This window comes from Scomber japonicus, chromosome 21 (assembly GCF_027409825.1).
Source record: "Scomber japonicus isolate fScoJap1 chromosome 21, fScoJap1.pri, whole genome shotgun sequence".
In the NCBI taxonomy this organism is placed as follows: domain Eukaryota; kingdom Metazoa; phylum Chordata; class Actinopteri; order Scombriformes; family Scombridae; genus Scomber; species Scomber japonicus.
In genome coordinates this window covers 5,484,843-5,506,107 of record NC_070598.1, presented here as the reverse complement: position 1 = coordinate 5,506,107, position 21,265 = coordinate 5,484,843, and the positions used below count along the sequence as shown (strand labels likewise).

Genomic DNA, 21,265 nt, shown 5'->3' with positions numbered 1-21,265 from the left:
TTGGCTCTAAAAACACTGTAATGTTGAAATATATCTCCTTGATATCTACTTGAAGTTTCATATTAGCTTCAGATCAACTTTTAAATATAATTTTTTTGTGTGCATTATGAATGGATCGTCTAATGGTGAGTATGAATAGAAGGAATGATTAAAAGACAATCTAACTTCCAGCAGCTTTATTATAAATGTCTTTTATTCTTTTAACTTCCTTTTCCTCGCTGTAATCATTCCTCTTGTTCATGCTGGCTGTTAAAAGATCCTTGAAATGTGCTTTTATTATAAGTGATGCTAAAATATCCACATAGAAAATGCAAAAAAATGCATTTAAAAGTGTATCTGCAGCTTATATGAGACTTCAGCAGTCTAAGTTAGTCATATAAAGTGGATATCTGACATATTTTAAGTCTTTTTAAGCATCAAATTCCCTCTTTTGTGTTTCCCTGTTGAGCTGTAGTGGAAGTATAGTAACAAAAAGAGGGACTCTGGCTCTAAAAACACTGTAATGTTGAAATATATCTACTTTATTTGACTCATTTGGACGACTGAAGCTTCATATTAGCTTCAGATCAACTTCTAAATATGCTTTTTTGCACATTTACATTGTAGGTGCATTATGAATGGATCTTCTAATAGTGAGTATGAACAGGAGGAATGATTACAGCAAGAAAAATAAAGGTTTCACTGTTTATTTGGGCTGCTGACTGTTGTTTTAAGACATACTTGACAAACTGTGAATATTTCCTTTTAAGGCTGTTTTACTAATTAAAAGCAATAGAAAATAGAAACTGCTAGTTTGACTGTTTCCACTAATAAACTCTGCATACCAGCATCTCTAAAGGTCACTAACTAACAGTTTATATCATGTTAGCACAAAAAATAAAGTATCAATCTTCTCATATAACTATTAGAAAGCAAATAAAAGGTCAAATTATTACTTTAATGATTAGTTACAGCCTCATACTACTTCTTATTCTATTTTAGCTTCATTTTATTTCAAATTTAACACTTTTAATCATATTTAAATGTCTTTTTATGTTGCTTTTATATCCTGTCTTGATGCATTTTCATGTTTTATGTAAATCACTTTGAATTGCCTTGTTATACTAATACATTTTACCTTGTGTTTGATACTTAAGCAAAGCAATATGAATGAAAAATACATGTTATATATACAAATATCAATAATCAATATATACTGTGATGAAGTTGATATTGTCTGTGACCTGTGTGGGAAGTTAGTTGACCATGAGAATATAACACAATAGTCAGACTTTTCTGTTTTCTGCTAATGAAATGAATTCAATACCTTCAAAAATCAAGGTGCTTTCTAATTAAACATATTTACTTAATACAGCAAATTTTAGTCCAAAGGGCCACATAGAGGGCCCAGTTTGAACTCAAGGCCCAGATCAGTAAAAGCGCTGCATAATAACCTACAAATAATAATATATATATTGTATAAACCACCTATTTACACTTATTTCAACAATATTGTTTCTTTTTTTTAAAGATTATTTTGCACAGAAGCTGCTGATTGACAACATTTTGCACAATGATCAATATATTAATAGTTTAAATATGACTACAATATATTCTGGTCTCTGAAGCAGCAGGAAAAATTGTTATTAGTTTTCTGCAATTTTCATACTTTGCATACTTTTTAAATTATCCAGTGGGCCAGATTGGACCGCTAGGCGACCTGGTTCTGTCCCACGGACCATATGTTTGACACCCCTGTATTACAGGAGTACATAAATGGAATAAGAGGAGTTTTTCCTACATCATATCCTGTATTGGTGTATATATCTTCATATTGTCCTGTTCAACAGTAGCATATGTCTGTAGATTATTATTTTTATTAGAGGTTCTTTTTCTTCTTTGTCTTATTGGAGGTTTTTTTTTTTTTTTTTTTTTGCAGTGTAGAGAAATATCCTGTCACCGAGCACTGCGCCGCCGGTCTGTGAAGCAGTGTGTTACATCAGCATGCTAAATACTAAATACTGAGACAAGCCTGCTGCAAAAAGGAGAATTGAAAGATCCGGGGCTGCATTGCAAAGGAAAAAAAAAACACAAAAAAAAATCATCTGCCATTTTACAATCTCTTGATATTGGGAGTCTACTTTATTATTTCATCTGCTGCTCTATAGCTACAATGATGATGATAATAATAATAATGATAATATAAAACTGTTCCCATCATGCCATGCTCCAGTCCAAAGCATGCACCACTCACTACATTTTTTTTTAAGGGTCTTCTAACCCGAATAGGAGGATTTATAAATATCTACAAGTCTAGTTTTTGGCCATGACATCTCATTCAGGGAGTGCTGGGGCTCAGGTGGAAGAGAAGAAAAAAAAAAAAAAGGCCAGAGTCATCATCATCATCATCATCAAACGTAAGGGGAGAGAGAAAAAAAAAAACGGACATGCAGCAGAATAAACTCCTACTTTGATCCGAGCGTGGGATCTGATTGGGGCTCTCTCAAGTCCATCTGCCTCGCCGGCATCTCATTGGCTCCGGGGAATCCGACTGGCTTCCTAAGAATCGGTGAGGGATTCGAAGGTTGTCCGATTAGAGTTGTGGGGCGAGACACACACTCAGTGGCAAGAAAGAACGATTGTCAGAGGTGTAGGAGGAGTGTATAAGAGGGGGGGGGGGGGGGGGGGGGTAGAGGGGGAGGCGATGGGGGGGAGGTAACACCTGGTGGGTTTTTTTTTTGGTATGTCTGGATGTGTGTTATAAGAGTTCAAGGGTCTGTTAGTAGTAGTAGGTGCAAACTCTAAAACTAAGACAAGGGCAGGCACTGGGATGGGGGGCGTGTTTCACTGTGTCCATGCACGCACAAAAAAAGTGCAGCGGTAGGAGGAGAAGGAGGAAGAGGAGGAAGAGGAAGAGGAGGAGGAGGAGGAGGAGGAGGAGGAGGAGGAGGAGGCGTCCTGCTCGTCTTTGAGGGACACGCTCATTCAACAAAAAAAAAAAAGTTTCTCGGTTGAACCAAAACAATCATGCGTCACACACACAGACAGACAACACACACTGATAATGGACACACTGTGAACTGTGTGTGTGTGGGTCACAGAGCAGCATGAGGAAGACGAGCAAGTGTGTGTGTGTGTGTGTGTGTGTGTGTGTGTGTGTGTGTGTGTGTGTGTATGTGTGTGAGAGACTCTTTAAACAAAAAATTCGGCTTTGAAATCTTGATAATGTGAAGACAAACATGCACATATTGGCCTTAATCTCAAACATGTCTGAGCCTTTCCTCTGCTAAAATAAAACTAGCCGAACACCAAAAAACCTGCTTCATTACTGCACAATCCTTTAAATGTTCCTAAGCAACCTGAAGTGTCCGAGGTAACCGTATGTGTGTGGTGTTTTTTTTTTTTTTTTTAGGTGAGACTTCAAGGACAAAAACCACAATTACTTGCAAAAAAAATCCAGGTGTTATAGTCCATAAAAGAAGTAAAAAAGGTCCTCAAGAGATATTTCAAGTAAAAAAAAAAAAACCTTCAGTTCAAGTGCAGACCAAAATATTTGAGGAGATAGATGAAGGACAAATGAGGACACAATTTCAGCTGGAAATGGTGTTTTTGCTGACGTTCAGATGTTAAATATCTCTCTGTGGGTGTGATTAGCACTCTTTAATATCACTACTGTGTGTGCTTACAGGTGCAACAGAGCACAGTTTGGAGACAGCTTCATACTTCTGTGCAGAAAAGGTCAGTAAAACTATTTTATTTAGCTCGTCAGCAGCAAAATATGACAGTCTAGCCAAGAACAACAGGTGCTGTAGGTTTTAATATGAAGAGATCTGGTGAATTATGACTTTAATTCAACTGACTGAGGCGGTGAAGTCAGTGAAATTTTGGTAAGTTTGCACCATTTTTACGCTGTTTGATTATAAGGCTTCAACCAACAATCACTACATTACACTGTGCTGTGTGTTTGTTGCTAGGAAACCAGATTTCTCAAATATAAACACATAAAATAACCCCAAAATATGAAAGGGTTAGGGTTGGTTATGCAACTCTACAATACCCCTCTTCCACCGAGCTGGAGCCAGTGCTGGTTCGGAGCTAATGCTAATGCTAGTGCTAGAGCCAGTGCTCAATTGGCGCTAATCCAAGCACTTCCATGATTCACCAGTGAGAGGCAGCAACATGGCGCAAGGCATCTAGCCTGCCGGAAACAAAGAAGAAGAAGAAGAAGAAGAAGAAGAAGAAGAAGACAGCTCTGGCAAAAAAATGCTAAAAATAGTACTTTTAATCAATGAATCTTTAACCCTCTGTAAATGCCACGCTAGTCAGCTAATGAACGTTAACCCCGCTAGTCTGCTAATAAAACGTTAGCCCCACTACCCGGCTAATAAACGTCAGCCCCGCCCCCAGTCCGCTGACGTAATCGGTTCTTGCTTTAGACCAGCAAAGAGTTGGTGCTTGCTCTGGCTCCCGTTCTGAGGCTCTTGGCTGGAGCTTTGGCAGTGGAACAGCAAAGAACCGGTGCTTAGTCAGGCTCTGGCTCTGAACCAGCACCAGTACAAGCTCGGTGGAAAAGGGGTATTAGAGTCAGTCTTTACGATACCGCAGCATATGTTGGTCAAACACAGCAATCCTTAAAAGTTGTAATTTAAAATAAAAAACAATCCAAATTTTAAGGCTGCATGGAAATATTGTGAAAAGCTACTTCAGCAACTGGTGATTATTTTCATTATTACTCCATCTACTGATTATTTTTACTATTTAGCTTTTTATAATATGAACAAAAAAAAAGTCCTTTCCAGTTTCCTTGTGCACAAATCCCAACTGACAGTCCAAAAACCAAAAGTACTGAGTGTTAAATCCTTGAAGACTAACAAAGCCGGCAAATATTCACATTCAAAAAAACCTGTAATTATTTTCTGTGTCCATTCATGAATAAGCTTTAACTATAAATGACATTTCATACATGGCTACATAACTTTGCAGATCATCATTAAAACATCTGAAATGTACAATTCATGATGTTATTTTTTAAATATATTTTGTCTTTTGTGACTTTTAATAAGAACATTTTGAGCATTTTTGTGGCATATTAATGCACTTTTGGCTCTATTGGGCCACATGTAAAAGCTTTAATATATATATATATATATATGTAGTTTCTTACATGGCAACATAACTTTGCAGATAAAAAGCATCACTAAGCATCTAAAATGTAAAATTCATGATAGTTTTATGACTTATATTAAGCATATTTTGAGCATTTTTGTGGCACATTTGAATCCAATCAATGCTTTTCTTACAAGCAGAAAGAATAAAAAAGAAGCAATAATACACTCCTCTTCTTACAAATAAAACTTTTGATTCATAAGTGATAAAAAAAAAAGAAAAAAAGAAAAAATTCAGCCTCGATCGGTTCAACAACTTCCTATTTGTGCTGCTGCTGTAGCGTCTCTTGGTCTGGTGTGACTAGCAGCAGCAGACTTTAAATATCTATTTCTACGTGTAACTGACATTACTATTAACTTCTCATCACTTGTTACTTTTACTACTATTTTTAGCATTTGACATTATCTCTTATTAATTCTCACCGACTCCAGAGCTTCGAACTAAAGACACGGCTACAACTCTCTCTACGTTAAAAAATACTACACACAGCTACTCGTGCCACTTTATGCAAACAAACAGCAACCAAAAAAAAAGAAAAAAAGAAAAAGAGGGATAAAGCCCAAAGCCCTATTTTTAGCTGTAAGGTCTCAATGACACTGCAAACACAGGTGGCCCGCCCACAGCTGGCAGCCGGCGGGGTCGAAGCGGGATGGAGGTGGAGGATGGAGGAGAGGACGAGGGATGAGGACGAAGAGGAGGAAGAGGAGGAGGAGGAGGAAGGAGGGAAGGGGGGAAGGGGGGGTCATCAACTTGTTTGCCAGAGGACGCTCACTCTTCACTCTCACAAAAGAAAGAAAGAGAAACACACACAGACACCTGGATGGATGGGTCACCCTGGACCTCATCGATCAGACCTTCCACAAGCTCAGCCCTCAGCCAGCTTGCTCTAGAGGGAGAAGTTACCCCCCCCCCCAGCCCCCCCCTGCCCCCCCTCGGCCCGACGCAGGACAACATTTCCCCCTGACCTGTTCGACAAGCCCCGCTTAATTGTAAGTGGATCAATCGCGCTGCAGATACGGAGAGAATGAAACGGAGAGAGAGAGAGACAGAGGTCCACTGAGTGCGCATATCGATCTTCCTTCTAATGACCATACATGCCACACACTCGTCTCCTCATAGACATCCATCTACTGTTTGTGTGTGTGTGTGTGTGTGTGTGTGTGTGTGTGTGTGTGTGTGTGTGTGGATGGGATACTGATGTTAGATTTTTTTTCTTACAAGCCGATCAGCTGACAATAGATAACGTAACAGAACGCCGAAGAGCATATACGAGAAGCTGAACGTCTGCAGAAAGCTTGAGTGGACGCGACATGAATATGAAAAGGTGCACACCAGACTACCAAACAAAAAAAAAAAAACATTTAAAAACAAAAGACACATAAAGGAGGAACAGAGAACAGAGAGAGAAAACGTTCAGTCGTGTCAGTGATTCGGATGCAAAGAGCAGCAGTGAGCAAGACCCAAAAAAAAAAAAAGGTTGCAAGTGAGAATGGAAGCAAACTAGAAACAAAAAGTAGAAATGAAAGCCGAACAGAAACACACACACACACACACACACACACACACACACACACACACACACACACACACACACACACACACACACACACACACACAAACAGAGGTAACGGTTTCACTTCATTGACTGTAAACTCTGAATATCAGTTTCCAGAGAGATCACAGTGCTGTATGTCTACTCTCACTGTCTGGAAATGTAGAGCTACTATTTTTTTTATAAAGAATTACTCTCTTTTCTTATTTATACATAATTATTTAATCGATTTAATGTCAATAAATAAGAAAAAAATGCTCCTCACAGCTTCCAGGAGCTCAAGGCGTTGTGTCTTTAAATAGTCCAAAACCAAATTACATCAAATTCATATCATTTTTATATCAAAAAGCTGCAAATGTAGAAATCTGAGGAGCTTAAACTAGATGTATTTAGTATTTAAAGTACTAATTTTGCCTGTTTTTTTTATATAATAAAGCTGATAATGTAATAACTTTTTGCCTATAATATAATAAGTCATTACGTTATAGGTAAAAAAAATCATATAAAATAAATTTAAACAAACATACAGAGAGAGATACTTTAAGCAAATATTTGAGAGAGACAATAATAAAACTAGGTGAAATGGAAGTGTGAAAGTTTATATCTAATAAATAAAGCTTGAATAAAATATATTATTACGTTATCGGCTCCAGTTATTATATTTATAAAGGATTTTTTTTTTCAACCTAGTCAATAATTTAATAACTTATTACATTATTGGCTTTATTACGTCTAAAATGGGTAAAATTATTACGTAATCGGCTGCTACAGTGGCGTTAATGAATGGTAATGTTAGCCAACCATTTAAATCCTTACTAAAATATAAAAATATCTGGATTAATATTAAATTTTGCATAAATATTCACGCCCCCCTTTTAGATTGGACTGAAATAACTAATAACCATCATCAGCTCAAAGTTTGGTCTAATAACTGTGAAACTGTTGAACACTCTTAACGTGATCTGTTTCTAATACCTACTTTAAGGAATATAAATATCTTTTTTTTCTGCTTCCAATCCCCCAAAAACTAAACTAAATAAGCTAATCTTCTCAAATGTTTGGTGTTTTTATATTGTTTTGACACAAGTAGCTATAAAAATAAAAACACCTCATTAGAATAAAGTCTATAAATAGTTAAATCAGGCTCAAGAGTCAAAAATCTATTGTCTGAAGGTTTTTGCTGTCCTGATAATTACTAATAATCCTTATTTAGTTCTGATATGAGCTAAATTAGATATTTAACCCTCTTGTTGTTCTCGAGTCAAGGAAGGAAGAAGGAAGGAAAGGAGGGAGGGAGGAAGGAAGAAGGAAGGAAAGGAGGGAGGTAGGAAGCAAGGAAAGACGGAGGAAAGAAGGAAGAAAGGAAGGCAGGAGGGAGAAAAGGAGAAAGGAAGGAGGAAGGAAGGAAAGGAGGACAGAGGAAAGAAGGAAGGGAGTAAGGAAAGGAAGAAGGAAGAAGGAAAGGAGGGAGGGAGGAAAAAGGAAGGAAAGGGGGAAGTAAGGAAGCACGGAGGAAAGAAGGAAGAAAGAAAGGAAGGTAGGAGGGAGGAAACAAGGAAGGAGAGAGGGAGAAAGGAAGGAGGAAGGAAAGAAAGGAGGACAGAGGAAAGAAGGAAGGGAGGAAGGAAAGGAAAGGAAAGGAAGGAAGAAGGAAAGGAGGGAGGGAGGAAGGATGGAAGGGAGGGAGGAAAAAGGAAGGAAAGGGGGAAGTAAGGAGGGACGGAGGAAAGAAGGAAGAAAGAAAGGAAGGAAGGAGGGAAGGGAGAAAAGAAGGAAGGGAGGAAAGAGAGAGGAATGAACGAAAGAGAAGGAAGGAAGGGAGGAAAGAAGGAACAGTCAAAACAGACGGGGTCAAATTGACCCGTGAGGACGACAGGAAGGTTAAATCAGGTTAGACAGGAAGTTATTAGATCTCATTCATCCCACACAAAGAGAAGCCAGATGCGGATCATGCAAGTGTTCATATCGACGCTGGAGGAATCGAACCCTCGGACTCGTAGGGAGGAGGAGGAGGAAACTCACTTTCTGGCCCGGTTCTGGACGGCCTGCTGCTGCTGCTGCTGCTGTTGCTGCTGCTGCTGCTGGACCTGCTGGGAGGGGGCAGGCCTCTTACGACTGGGCTCCATCACCGGGGACGGCAGGCCGGGCCGCACCGCCGGGCTCCCTCCGTACGGTGGGCCGGGGGGGCCCATGGGAGCTCCCTGGTGGGGCATCCTCGCTCCAGACGGCATGCCAGGACGCTGGAGAGAGGAAGGTCACATGGATGTAAGAAGAAGAAGAAGAAGAAGAAGAAGAAGAAATAAAAAAACATCTCCTGCTGTGTTGTCTGATTAATTATAATCACAAATTACTGTTTCTAAAAATGTAACAAAGGAAATTAGATGAAACATTAACTTTTATGCATTTCATTTCTGCAGCTCAGAATATCGAAAAAAGAAAAGCAGAGCTGGAAAAAAAAAAATCAGCTTTCAGATTTTGGTGTTACAAACGGGAAGATTTTCTCTGCCAACAGGAAGTGACAAATTAACACTTAAGATCAAAATAACTACTGTCTACCTTTTGGAAACCTTCCAGTAATCAAACAGCAGCCTGAGCCAAGCTGCTTTCTGCAAATTTAATGAAGTTGATTTACATGATTTCTGTTGTTGTTGTTTTTCTATTATAACTTTTCTATTTGGAGCCACAAACATGAAAGAAAGAGTTTAGTGAGGCTTTAAAGAGCCTCACTTTCTACCTCTACGAGTATGTATCCCTGTCACAATCGACTTACCCTAAAAGTATCAGCATCATGTCTATATGTGGACTTATCATATGATGCATGGGCATGACCTTTGACCTCAGTATTGCCACACTTAGCATTAGCAGCTAAGCCTCTTTTAACCCTCCTGTCATCCTCCTGGGTCAAATTGACCCCGTCTCTCTTTTGACTGTTCCTTCTTTCCTCCCTTCCTCCCTCTTTCTTTAATTTTTCCTTCGTTCTTCCCCTCCTTCTATACTTCTTTCCTCACTTCCTTCCATCCTTCCTTGCTTCTTTCCTTCCTTCTTCCCTCCCTCCTTACTCTTTTCCTTCCTCCCTCCCTCCCTACTCCTTTCCTTCCCTCCTTACTCCTTTCCTTCCTCCGTCCTTCCTCCTGTCCTTCCCCCCTCCCTTCCTTCTGTCCTTACTTCCTTCCTCCCTCCCTCCTCACTCCTTTCCTTCTTTACTCCCTCCTTACTCCTTTCCTTCCTTTCTCCCTCCCTCCTTACTCCTTTCCTTCCTTCCTCCCTCCTTACTCCTTTCTTTCCTTCCTCCCTCCCTCCTTACTCCTTTCCTTCCTTCCTCCCTCCTTACTCCTTTCCTTCCTTCCTCCCTCCCTCCTTATTCCTTTCCTTCCTTCCTCCCTTCCTTCTGTCCTTACTTCCTTCCTCCCTCCCTCCTTACTCCTTTCCTTCCTTCCTCCCTCCTTCTTCCTTTCCTTCCTTCCTTCCTTCCTCTGTCCTTACTCCTTTCCTTCCCCCCTCCCTTCCTTCTGTCCTTACTTCCTTCCTCCCTCCCTCCTTACTCCTTTCCTTCTTTCCTTCATTGACCTGAGGACAACAGGAGGGTTAAACTTGTGTGGACTGGATAGGTTGTATACCTGTCACAATAATAACATAATCATCAGCATCATCATGTCTATATATGGACTTATCGTATGATACATGGTCATGACCTTTGACCTCAGTATTGCCACACTTAGCATTAGCAGCTAACAAGCTATTCATATCACATTGGCTAAGAGAGTAGTGTCCTCTGAGTGGAGACTGCAGAAGAAGAATCCAACCCTTTACATTATATGACAATAACTGGGATTTAAAGGAGTCTTCCGTTTATTTTCTTACTTGTAGATTTGTGAAAAATGATTTCGAGGTAAACTATGAAAGTCTGAATTTTCATCAGAATTTTCCCTTCCCTCCTTCCTTCCCTCTGTCCTTCTTTCCTCCCTCCCTCCCTCTTTCCTTCCTTCCTTCTTTCCTTTCCATCTGTCCTTCTTTCCTTTTCTCCCCCCTTCCTTCCCTTCTTCCCTTCCTTCTGTCCTTCTTTACTCCCTGCATCCTACCTTCCTTCCTCCCTCCTTTCCTTCCTTCTTTCTCCCTTCCTTCCTCCTATCCTTCCTTCTTCCTTCCTTCCTTCCTTCCTAACTTCACGCTTTGACTCGAGGACAACAGGAGGGTTAAACTTGATCTGTTTTCATTCATTTTAACTTTAGTTTTGTCTTTTTTAATCTAATCTTGAACAAGTTTTGTTTTTACTCTAACTTCTAATAAACTTTTATTCTAACTTCTCTTATTCTCTCTCATTTATTTCACTTTATTTTTTAACTTTCTTCTTTTCTCTTGGATGCATTGGTCTCAATTTTTTTTGTTTTTTCTTTGTAATGTTTTCTTTGTTTTGTCTTTCTTGTCTTGATGTTGTCCTCGCTCTACACTTGTTCTGTCTTATTATCAGCTTGTCAAACAACTTATGAAACAGTCTGAACTCTATTAACCTGTATGAAAGGTGCTATATAAGTAAAGTTTGATTGACTCATCTTTAGCTGGTTGACATTAGAGAGCAACAAGACATCTGTAGAGTTTCATTTAGGCAACTTTTCAGCTTTTAAAGTGTCACTAAGCTTCATTTTGTCTTTATTATTTTAAGCGTATCGACTCAAATTACTAGAAAATGCCAGAAACAAGAGCATCTGTGCCCAGAACTAACTAAAATGATCTTGTTTCTATGTGTCTTATGTTAACAAAGATCACATTTGCTGGCTGGAAACGTGTAAAAGAGTAACTGAACACACACACACACACACACACACACACACACACACACACGCACACACACTCTCCCCCCTCCTCTTAAACAATGCAAACAGTGTCAGAGCCCGCTGTCCCACACTGACGTTTTGACGCCTGGGAACAACTGGGGAATCTCTCACCTGTGGTTGTCACTCCCATGGCAACAGCTGCCTCGTTTTTTATTGTCTGCTGCGACCGAATGAGGGGCGAGAAGGCGAGGAGGCGAAGAGGAGGGGGGCGAGTAGGGTGGGGGGGTTTATACGATAGAAAAAGAAATCCTTTTGATTTCGTCCAGAACGCAGACCGACCTCCTTCTGTATGTAAAGAACCACGGAGAGACTCAAGGCCGAACGCTACAGAGAACAACCGATCCTCTCATTTAAATGTAATTACTTTAAATATCTCAGCGGTGGAGGAAACAGTCAGAGCCTTTAACTTTAGAGCACACAAGCAGAACATTATAATCTTATATATCGTACTTTTAAAGCTACATTTTAATATCTTGATTAAAAGCGAGCCTGATTTTTTAAGGAGCTCACACGCTGCTGGCAAACTGGGCAAAGTGGAAATGTGATTAATTACACGTTTGTTTGTCACTAAAATCAAATTAACTCCCTTCGTGATTACTTTATCTTGAGGTAATGTGTCTCCGAGTTCAGTTGAAGTGTTTGCATTTAATCAAAATAACTTGAGGAGTTAAAAGGGGGAGCATGAAGGGGGGCTGATTAGGACCCCACACACAGCTAATACTTTTACCCCCCCCCCCCCCTTCCCCTCCCCCTCCTCTCAGGATTAACGTCCTAATGAGTTAATCTAGTCGTGACAGTTGGGTGGTTTTCGTCTCGTGTTTCATTAACTCATCGCAGCTTCGTGTTTAAAATGTTGAACTAGAAAGTTCAACATTCTAGAACGTTCTAGAACATTCTAGAACGTTGAACAAGAAAGTTCAACATTCTAGAATGTTCTAGAATGTTCTAGAATGTTTGAAGTCACACCTTTAAGATTTTGCTCAGGAGGGTTTTTTCCTCATTTTTTAATATCTAACATGTTACTGAATACATATATTGTTGTTTTTAATTCTTTGAAATCAATATTCTTTTATATATTTAGTAAATAAATCATGATGTGGGCTTATTTGGAGCACACATGGAGCTTAAATGGAGTCACAGTACCAATTAAACCCACTTTATTCATCAAATATCTTTATTTTATATTCCAAAATCTACATGAACTAATGAATACATTTTCAAATGAGAGATAAATGTTGCTTTATAAGAAATGATCTCCCTTATAAATCATGTCAGTATCCATGAAAAACAGCTGGACTTAGATTTTGGTGCTTAAAGAGAACATTTACCCTAACAGCTGAAAACATTGGTTGGTAATTGAAATAGTTACATTACTTATTACATTTTAAATAGAGTAACTAGTATTCTGTAACCTATTATATCCTTCAGAAAGCTGCTTATTAGTTATTTTGCTACTAGAATTCATTATAAGTATAAATCTATCCAAAAATATGCAGATGGATGATAGTTTGTGAGTGAATCAAACTATAAATAAGACATAAACGACGTTTCATGTTGGTTGTTTTAATACTGTGAGAGTATTTTCTTCCCTTTGTTGTTTACCACAAAATGATGTAAAAAAATACATATAAATTGTAGCGTAGTAACAGAAAGACTTTCATAACCTCGGGTATATCTCTACACACATTTGTTTATCACTCCTAGACGCCAATCACTGCACACACACATATACACACACACACACACACACACGCTGCTGATATCTGATGTGATCTTTAGACTGTCCACAAACACACACACACATACACACACACAAGCACACACATATGATAAAAAAAACCCTTTTAAACCGAGAACAAACAAAGCAGCAGCAGGCAGCTAAAGCTTTAAAAAAAAAAAAAAAGAAAAGCTACTGAAGAGAAGATATATTAAACAGTGAGAGTATATTATATTATAAATCTAATAACGGAGGAATTACACCAGCAGATTGTGACAGCAGGCGATAAGATGGACGTATTATGAGCCCTTTTTGAAATGGTGACCAAGCAGGGATCCGACGATAAGAAGCCTGAGCAGGCGTTGCTGTCACTCTGGTGGCAGTGTGTGTGTGTGTGTGTGTGTGTGTGTGTGTGTGTGTGTGTGTGTGTGTGTGTGTGGAGTGTGGAAGGGGGTGTTTGGGGTCAGAGCAACTGAGAAGGGTCTCAAAACAGGAGAGAAGAGAAGAGAGGAGAGGAGGAGGAGGAGGAAAGAGGGGGGGTATAAAACAACATATGGTCCGGCCCTCTTTGGCTCAAACGTTGTCACCTTGTGGAGCTTTTTTTTTTTTTTACTACTTCTTAACCTTCTTCAAACGTCTGCAGAGACACTTTCAGACTTTCAGACTTTGAGACGGACGCTGATGGAGATACACACAGAAGTAAAGGGGCATAGCTGGATAATAATGAATTTTCCCCATCTATAAATCAACACACACACGCACACACACACACACACACACACACACAATGAGTGGTACTCCATAATCTGACCTGCTGAACTGACTCCAACACTCTGCCCAGACTTCTCCGAGCCATCTAACCAGCCAGCCAGCTAACTAACCAGCCAGCCAGCCAGCTAACCAGCCAGCTTATCAGCTAACCAGCCAGCCAGCTAACCAGCCAGCTTATCAGCTAATCAGCTAACCAGCCAGCCAGCCAGCTAACAAGCCAGCCAGCCAACCAGACAGCCAGCTAACCAGCCAGCCAGCTAGCTATCCGGCCAGCCTGCTAACCTACCAACCAGCTAACCAGCCAGCTAGCTAGCCAGCCAGCCTGCTAACCAACCAGCCAGCTAACCAGCCAACCAGCCGGCCAGCTCACCAGCCAGCCAGCTAGCTATCTGGCCAGCCTGCTAACCTACCAACCAGCTAATCAGCCAGCCAGCCTGCTAAGCAACCAGCCAGCTAGCTAGCCAGCCAGCCAGCTAACCAACCAGCCAACTAACCAGCCAGCCAGCTAACCAGCCAGACAGCCAGCAGTCCAGTCTGCCATGTGGATGGATATCTGAGAAGAGTGTTGGCATCTATGGAAAGACTGGAGGGATTTGAAGAGGCCAAACTTAACCCACACTGCACTAAACATATGAATGTGTGCGGTTTGTAGTATTGACGGCACCTCAAAGACACTTGAGGATGAAGTTACTCGTTGGCTCGTCGTCTCATTTATTCAAGAAAATCGACAACTTTTAATTTATTGATGTGTGACTTGGAAGAGTTGCAAAGTTTTTCTTACGTTTCAATATTACAGTTCGGCATTGATTATATTTCATATCAGTGTTAATATTAATTACATCTTCCTTTATTAGATTATTCCCCTTTACAGTATTCATTACTGAAGTGCAATAACCTCTTTTAATGATTGATTGACTGTTTATTGTTGTATTTAATTATTTATTTATTGAATCCATGCTTTGAATGTTGTGTTTTTTAGGAGTAGCTCTTAAAATCTTGCTATATAATGACGTACAATAAGACAGTAAGACAATAAAAGGCTTTTATATCTATTCTAGTCTATATTGTGTTCATATTTTAACACATTTCTGTTGTAAAAATGAACTGAATTTGATACAAAACAATAAAATAATGAATTATTAAGTTGTTTTTTGATTGTTTTCACATAGATTTGATTATTTTACATGCAGATTTGTCAATTTTGAGTTAGAAATAAGACTCTACAGCTATGATAAGAGCTCTGTGAGGCTCAGAAGTACACATTACAGCTGTAGCAGGTATAATATGTAACTTAATTCAGCCTAAACTAGCATTAAACATGAAGTGCAGCTGAGTCTATAACAGGAATGTCATTAGTTCTGCAGGTTTAAAACAGAAATATTTTGATCTGATAATAAAGCTGCATTAAAAGTGAGCAGATCAAACTTATTACATTATTATCTTGAGGGTAATATAAATATTTGAACCAAATTTCACGCCTATTCATCAGATCTGTCAGATTATATTTCTCTCGCTGTCTAGTATGGCTTAAACAGTATTCATAATAATACTGTAATATTGATTTTAAGCCACATGAATAACCCAGCGTCCATCAAGATAAATGGAGCTTCTTCCTACAATCATATAAATGTATCTGTCAAAGCAGGTTGGATCATTTATACGTTGGTACAATAGAGTTTTATCTGTTTATCTCTTCAGTATGTTGCTTTTATTTGGGCCAATTTGAGCAATGCTGCAATATGGATTAAGCTCTCTATCACACTATACATGTATTTTATGTCTATCTGCTTGGTTAGTGACACTGCTTCTCTGCAAATGTAGATAAATTCATCCTTTAAACAGAATTAATGTAATATTTAGGGTGTGCAATGTGGATAAAGTTGTCTTATTACAATATATGTCGTTTTATATCATGATATAAGAAGCATCTATTGAGGAAATGTGAATTTAATACCTGACAAATACATTTTAATCAACTTATCTCTTAACTTTAATCAACTTAGGACTTTATTTTACAGAAATGTGAATTTTTATAATATTATTTTTTATATTATTTGTATTATACTATTTTTATTATATTATTTTTATTATATTATTTTAAATATTATTTTTTATATTATTTGTATTATATTATTATATATTATTTTTATTATATTATTTTTTAATATTATTATTTTAAATATTATTTTTTATATATTTATATAGATTACTTTATATTATTTTTATATTTATATTTTTATATTTATATTTATTAGGGCCCAAGCACTACAGTGCGAAGGCCCTATTGTATTTTATATTATTCTTTTATTTTTTTTAATATTATTTTTATTTTTATATTATTTTTGTATCAATAAGATGATTTAAATGTATTTATCAGGTATTAAATTCACAGTTTCTCACTAGATTCCTCTTATTACTATACACATGATTATCTATAATATCATGGTATAAAATTACATATAGCACATTATAATAGGGAACTTTATCACCTAATATCACATTTATTCAGTTTCAATGGTCAGTTTTATCTACATGTGTGTCTAACCAAGCAGATAGTTTCGGTTTTTGTGTGCTGAGATTTTCATATTTCTGCCTCCACTCAAACAAAAAAAACAGAGGTGAATAAAAATTTAATTGAAATAAAAAATAAATAATAAAAACCCAGTGTCCTCGTCCTTCTTTATAATCAGCAGAACTCACTGCGGAGAGTTTTTGTGCTTCAATGAAAAAAACTGATCACAGCAGCAGAGGTTTGTGAATTATCCAAAAGGAGTAACCAGCACATTGTGTTTGTGGCTTTTAAAAAAAAAAAAATGTTTTAAATTTATCTTTTCAGTGTTGTGACCAGCAGAAGTGTGGAGGCAGAAATGTTATACAGCTCCAAACATGGGCAAAGAAAACTACAGTATCTACCACAAGAGATAAGTGACGAACTAACATATTTAACCCTTAGGTGCTATTCAACTCAAATTTAAACCATTTATTTTTACATTTGAGAACTATAAAAACACCTAAAACATGTTTATTATAGCCTGAATGTTTCCTGATGTGACCCAGAATGTAAAAAAATGTAAATATTTTAAACTTTTGGTGCAGCTGAGAGACATTTTTATACAAAGAGAGTGTTTTGGGGGTTGAATTTGACCTATATTTCATCACAAATTTAAAGAAATCCATTAAAAATATAGTGTTGCATTCATTGAAGTCATAATTCCTGCTATGTTCTCCTGTTTTATGTCAAATAGGATCATAATAATGTGATTTTAAGGTTTTTTTTTCAGCGTAAAACCTTAAAAAACAGCTCAGCTAATCCCATTAATTCATATTTATGAATGAAAACTGGATTTATGAATCATAACTTTGGTTAAATTACGAGGACGTACTGTGAAGGAGCAGGATATGAACAGTATGTAAAGGTTAAGCACGATATCAGAGGACAAGTAGAGCTCTTTCACGAATATATAGACGGAGTTTCGGACGGCTTTTTCTCATCGCTGTCCGAGTCGGAGTCTGAGAAGTATCACGGCGGACACACGTGAGGCAGATAATGAGGAAAGAAAAAAAAAAAATGGGACGAGAGAACTAAGCCAGGCCTTCAGCAGCAGCCCACCCATCAGTCCTGGATCCAGACCTCGGCCAAACACCCCCAACCCCACCTCCTCGTCCTCCTCCTCTTCCTCCTCCTCTTCCTCCTCCACACACACACACACACACACACAGCTGGGAGGCAGGAACACTACGACCTTCGGTAACCACAACAATGTTCTTGTATGCTGTATTTTTAACATGTAAAAGCATCTGTATATATATGTGTGTGTTAAAGCTCTAAATTGCTGTATTTCATGAGGCGTGTGGGGGGGTTTTTTGGGGGGGGGCAAACGTCATCTGTTGCCACAAGCGCAAAAACTGTACTGAATCATCCCCATATCCCATAGTATAAATATTTCTTCATTCTGCAGTATACACAACGAGGAACCTGCCGCAACTATTATAACAAGACTTTTCCATCTTAAAATCCAGTGAGAGGGAAGAAGAGAAGGGGGGGGGGGGGTGGAAGAGAAAGACAGAGAGAGAAAGAGAGAGAAAGAGAGAGAGAGGGGTGGGGGGGGGGCAAGGGAGAGGCAGGCATGAGAGAAAATAAGCAGAGGGAAATATTTGGCTTGGAGCAGCCAGAGCCTCATCAAGGTTAATTGGTCTGTTGAGAGGACACACTCATCTGGCTCATCAATCACCTGGTCCATTGTTGCCTAAAGTCTGTCTCTCTCTCTCTCTCTCTCTCTCTCTCTCTCTCTCTCTCTCTCTGAGCTACCGAACCCCCCCCCCCCTACTCCTGCTCCTGTCAAAGAGACAATACCTCATCTTGTTTTTCAGTGTATAAATCTACCTGGTGGCATTATACACCCCCTCACCTCACCTCAACGTCGGGGGCACTGATTTACAAAAAAAGATGTCTCAAAAGTTTTAGCATGAACCGAACAACCGAACCAACGAAGAAGAAATCTGCTGGTGACCTTCCTGATTAACTTCCTTTTAAAGAGCGATATCAGAGTTTTAAGATATGTGCAAAAGGTTTTAGAGAAACCCACGAGGTGAGACGGATAAGTTTTTTCTTGATTGTTTGATTAGAAATATAAGCCGAGCTGACATATTCAAACTAGTTTCAGTTTCAGTATTCAGATATAGGACGAACTCACATGTGAAAAACCACAACTGGTATTTAAGCTCAACCCCCTTTCATACTATTCAGAGTCATATTTAACCCATTTTTACATCTGAGAGCTGCACAAACACTTTATATACACTCCTTTTAACCACACTTATCTTAAATATGAGCCACAGTTTACAAAAATGGAAATAAAATGCATCTTTTTTTTAAGTTTGTGCAGCAGATGCATATTTTTATATATATGCAAATGTACAAATTTGACCTATATTTATTAAATATAGTCACAAATCAGCATTCAAACATGTTGTATTCACTATATTCCATAAGGTAATGATATTGTAAATGTCTTTTTTTCTACAAGATAAATGACTGATTAAGAATTAATGAATGAGAATTGGTGTAGAGACTAATTATGAGTCAGTATGTGCAAGTTAAACACATGCATTTAACCGATTATCTAAATAATTCAACTTAAAATAGATAATCTAGATCTAGAAGTACTCTTTAACGCAGGTGTAAAGGGTCCCACAAGCACTTGATGGTTAATAGATGATATTTAAGGCTAGAAAATAGTAAAAAACTAGATTATGCTGCATTAAAATGTTATTATTTCACTTGTATTGTGTATTTTTTAGCGCTTCATGGCTCTAAAAGGTGCAAATGAGAGTAGCATTGAGGTGGATTAGAGGTTAAAGACACCTATCAAGAGCTATAATGCATCTTTTCTGTCATTTCTGCAATACAAAAAAGCAAAATACCCCTTCAAATACTACAAAAATCATCATTCATTGGACTTGTGCACATGCAACTTGCAATAAAAAGTCACTATCTTCATATCAAGAGGTCAAGAGCTTGAAAAAAAACACTGCCGTAAATCACCATTTCATTCAGTTTCAATGTCAAAGTCACATCTGTTAAAACTTTCAGCGACACACAAAAAAAAAAAGTATAAAAAGTGACACACACAAGACGACGAGAAGCCCTGAATCCTCTTATTCATTTCAGCTCATTAGCAACACAAACCCCGCTACTGTACTCCGTGTACTGTTATTAATGTGCAGTGTGCATGAGGGCAACTGTACCAAAAGGCTTATGGTAATAGTTGCCTAACCTCTAAAAAAAAAAAAAAAAAAAAAACCATAAGCAACACTTGACTTGACATTTCACGCTAGCTACACATGAATGGACTGATTGTTCTGCATGATTTCCAAGGATTGGCCGCTTGCTTTGTCTCGTGACCTTACAGGTTCAAATCCCTCCACCAACCATCAACACGCTGCCTCTTGGATCCACTGCTCTCTCTCTCTCTCTCTCTCTCTCTCTCTCTCTCTCTCTCTCTGTCTCCGTCTCCTTCTGCTGTGTGTGTGTGTGCATGTGTGTTGTTTTGAGTGGACTCGTCATTTCCCCCCCGTCGGTCTCTCTCTGTGACTCCCAGGGAAGCATGCTCAGTGAGCTCCTCTGTTAGCCAAAGGGGGAGCTGGCTGCTTTTTTGCCGCTGCTGCTGCTGCTGCTGCTGCTTTAGCTTCTACATATCTACAATTATCCTTTTTTTTTTTTTTCCCTCTACAAATCCTCTGCTCCCCATCCTTTCCCTTTCCTTTCCTTTTTCCCTCCCTCCTACCCCCCTTCTCCTTCTTCTCCTTCTTCTTTTTTTTTTTTTTTTTGTGTGCACAGCTCCATCCATCCATGCTTTGCTCCACTTCTCGTTCTTTCAAGCCGTCTCCTAACAGGCTGGAATCCAGGGGGCTGGAAATAACCTTCACATGGCCAGCTTTACCCAGCTATCTCTCACACACAGACTGCTGCTGCTGCTGCTGCTGCTGCGCCGACTCATGCACACACACACACTTACACACACACACACTTGAGCAATACACACACACACACTAACAGACACACACACACACACACACACACACACAGATGCATGCCAGAGCCCAGCTCCCTTCACGGGAATGACGGACAGCGCCACTCACCACTCCATGGACCAGGAACTCAAACAGTTTGCTCTTGGTGGCTTTCCTGGCTCCCCCCGCCGTCTCCTCCGTAGCCATTTGCTCAGTCCCCTCCGTTCACCCTGCTATGTCTCCCCTCTCCTTCTTTTGTCTTTCCCTCTCCCTTCACCCAGCCTCCTGTTCCCCTCCCCTGCTCCACTTTCCTTCTCTTTGTGCTCTCCTTTTCAGCACTGCCTGTCCCTGACTCTCCTTCTCTCTCTCTCTCTCTTGCTCACGCTCTCTCTCTCTCTCTCTTGCTCGCTCGCTCGCTCTCTCTCTTCCCTCCCTCTCCCACTATTTTGAATGTGTGCAGCAGCCCTGCCGAGTCTCTCACTGTGTGTCTAGCTCACTTTTTAGTTGAGCTGCCTTTCAGGGAGCCCGGCACGTCCCTTGGTTGGGGAGGTGGTGGTGGTGGTGGTGGTGGTGTAGAGAGAGGAGGGGGGGTGTGTGGGGGGTAGGGGGGGGGGGGGGGCTGTGCAGGGGTCTGGCAGGGGGGTTTCAGCCAGCCCACCCTGCCTCTCCCCCGCACAGCTGTTGCATTCCATTGGTAGATAAGGGCATGCAGCGTGGTGAGGCTGCCGTTTGGTC

The 21,265-nt window shown here is 39.3% G+C and overlaps 1 protein-coding gene across 4 annotated transcripts in view; it reads right to left on the bottom strand.

The window, feature by feature from the left end:
- Nucleotides 1–20,959, bottom strand: part of smarcd3b (SWI/SNF related, matrix associated, actin dependent regulator of chromatin, subfamily d, member 3b) — a 37,758-nt gene extending 16,799 nt beyond the window's left edge. For 2 of the 4 annotated variants that reach the window (XM_053342719.1, XM_053342720.1), the window contains exons 1-2: nucleotides 20,660–20,957; nucleotides 8,720–8,937 (exon numbers count right to left, since the gene is read on the bottom strand). In XM_053342719.1, the coding sequence (XP_053198694.1) occupies nucleotides 8,720–8,937; nucleotides 20,660–20,737 (296 nt within the window). In that variant the 5' untranslated portion in view covers nucleotides 20,738–20,957. Of the gene's footprint in view, nucleotides 1–8,719; nucleotides 8,938–20,659 lie in introns of all 4 variants that reach the window. The other 2 variants (XM_053342718.1, XM_053342717.1) reach the window with 2 other exon arrangements.
- Between the last annotated feature and the right edge of the window lie 306 nt (nucleotides 20,960–21,265).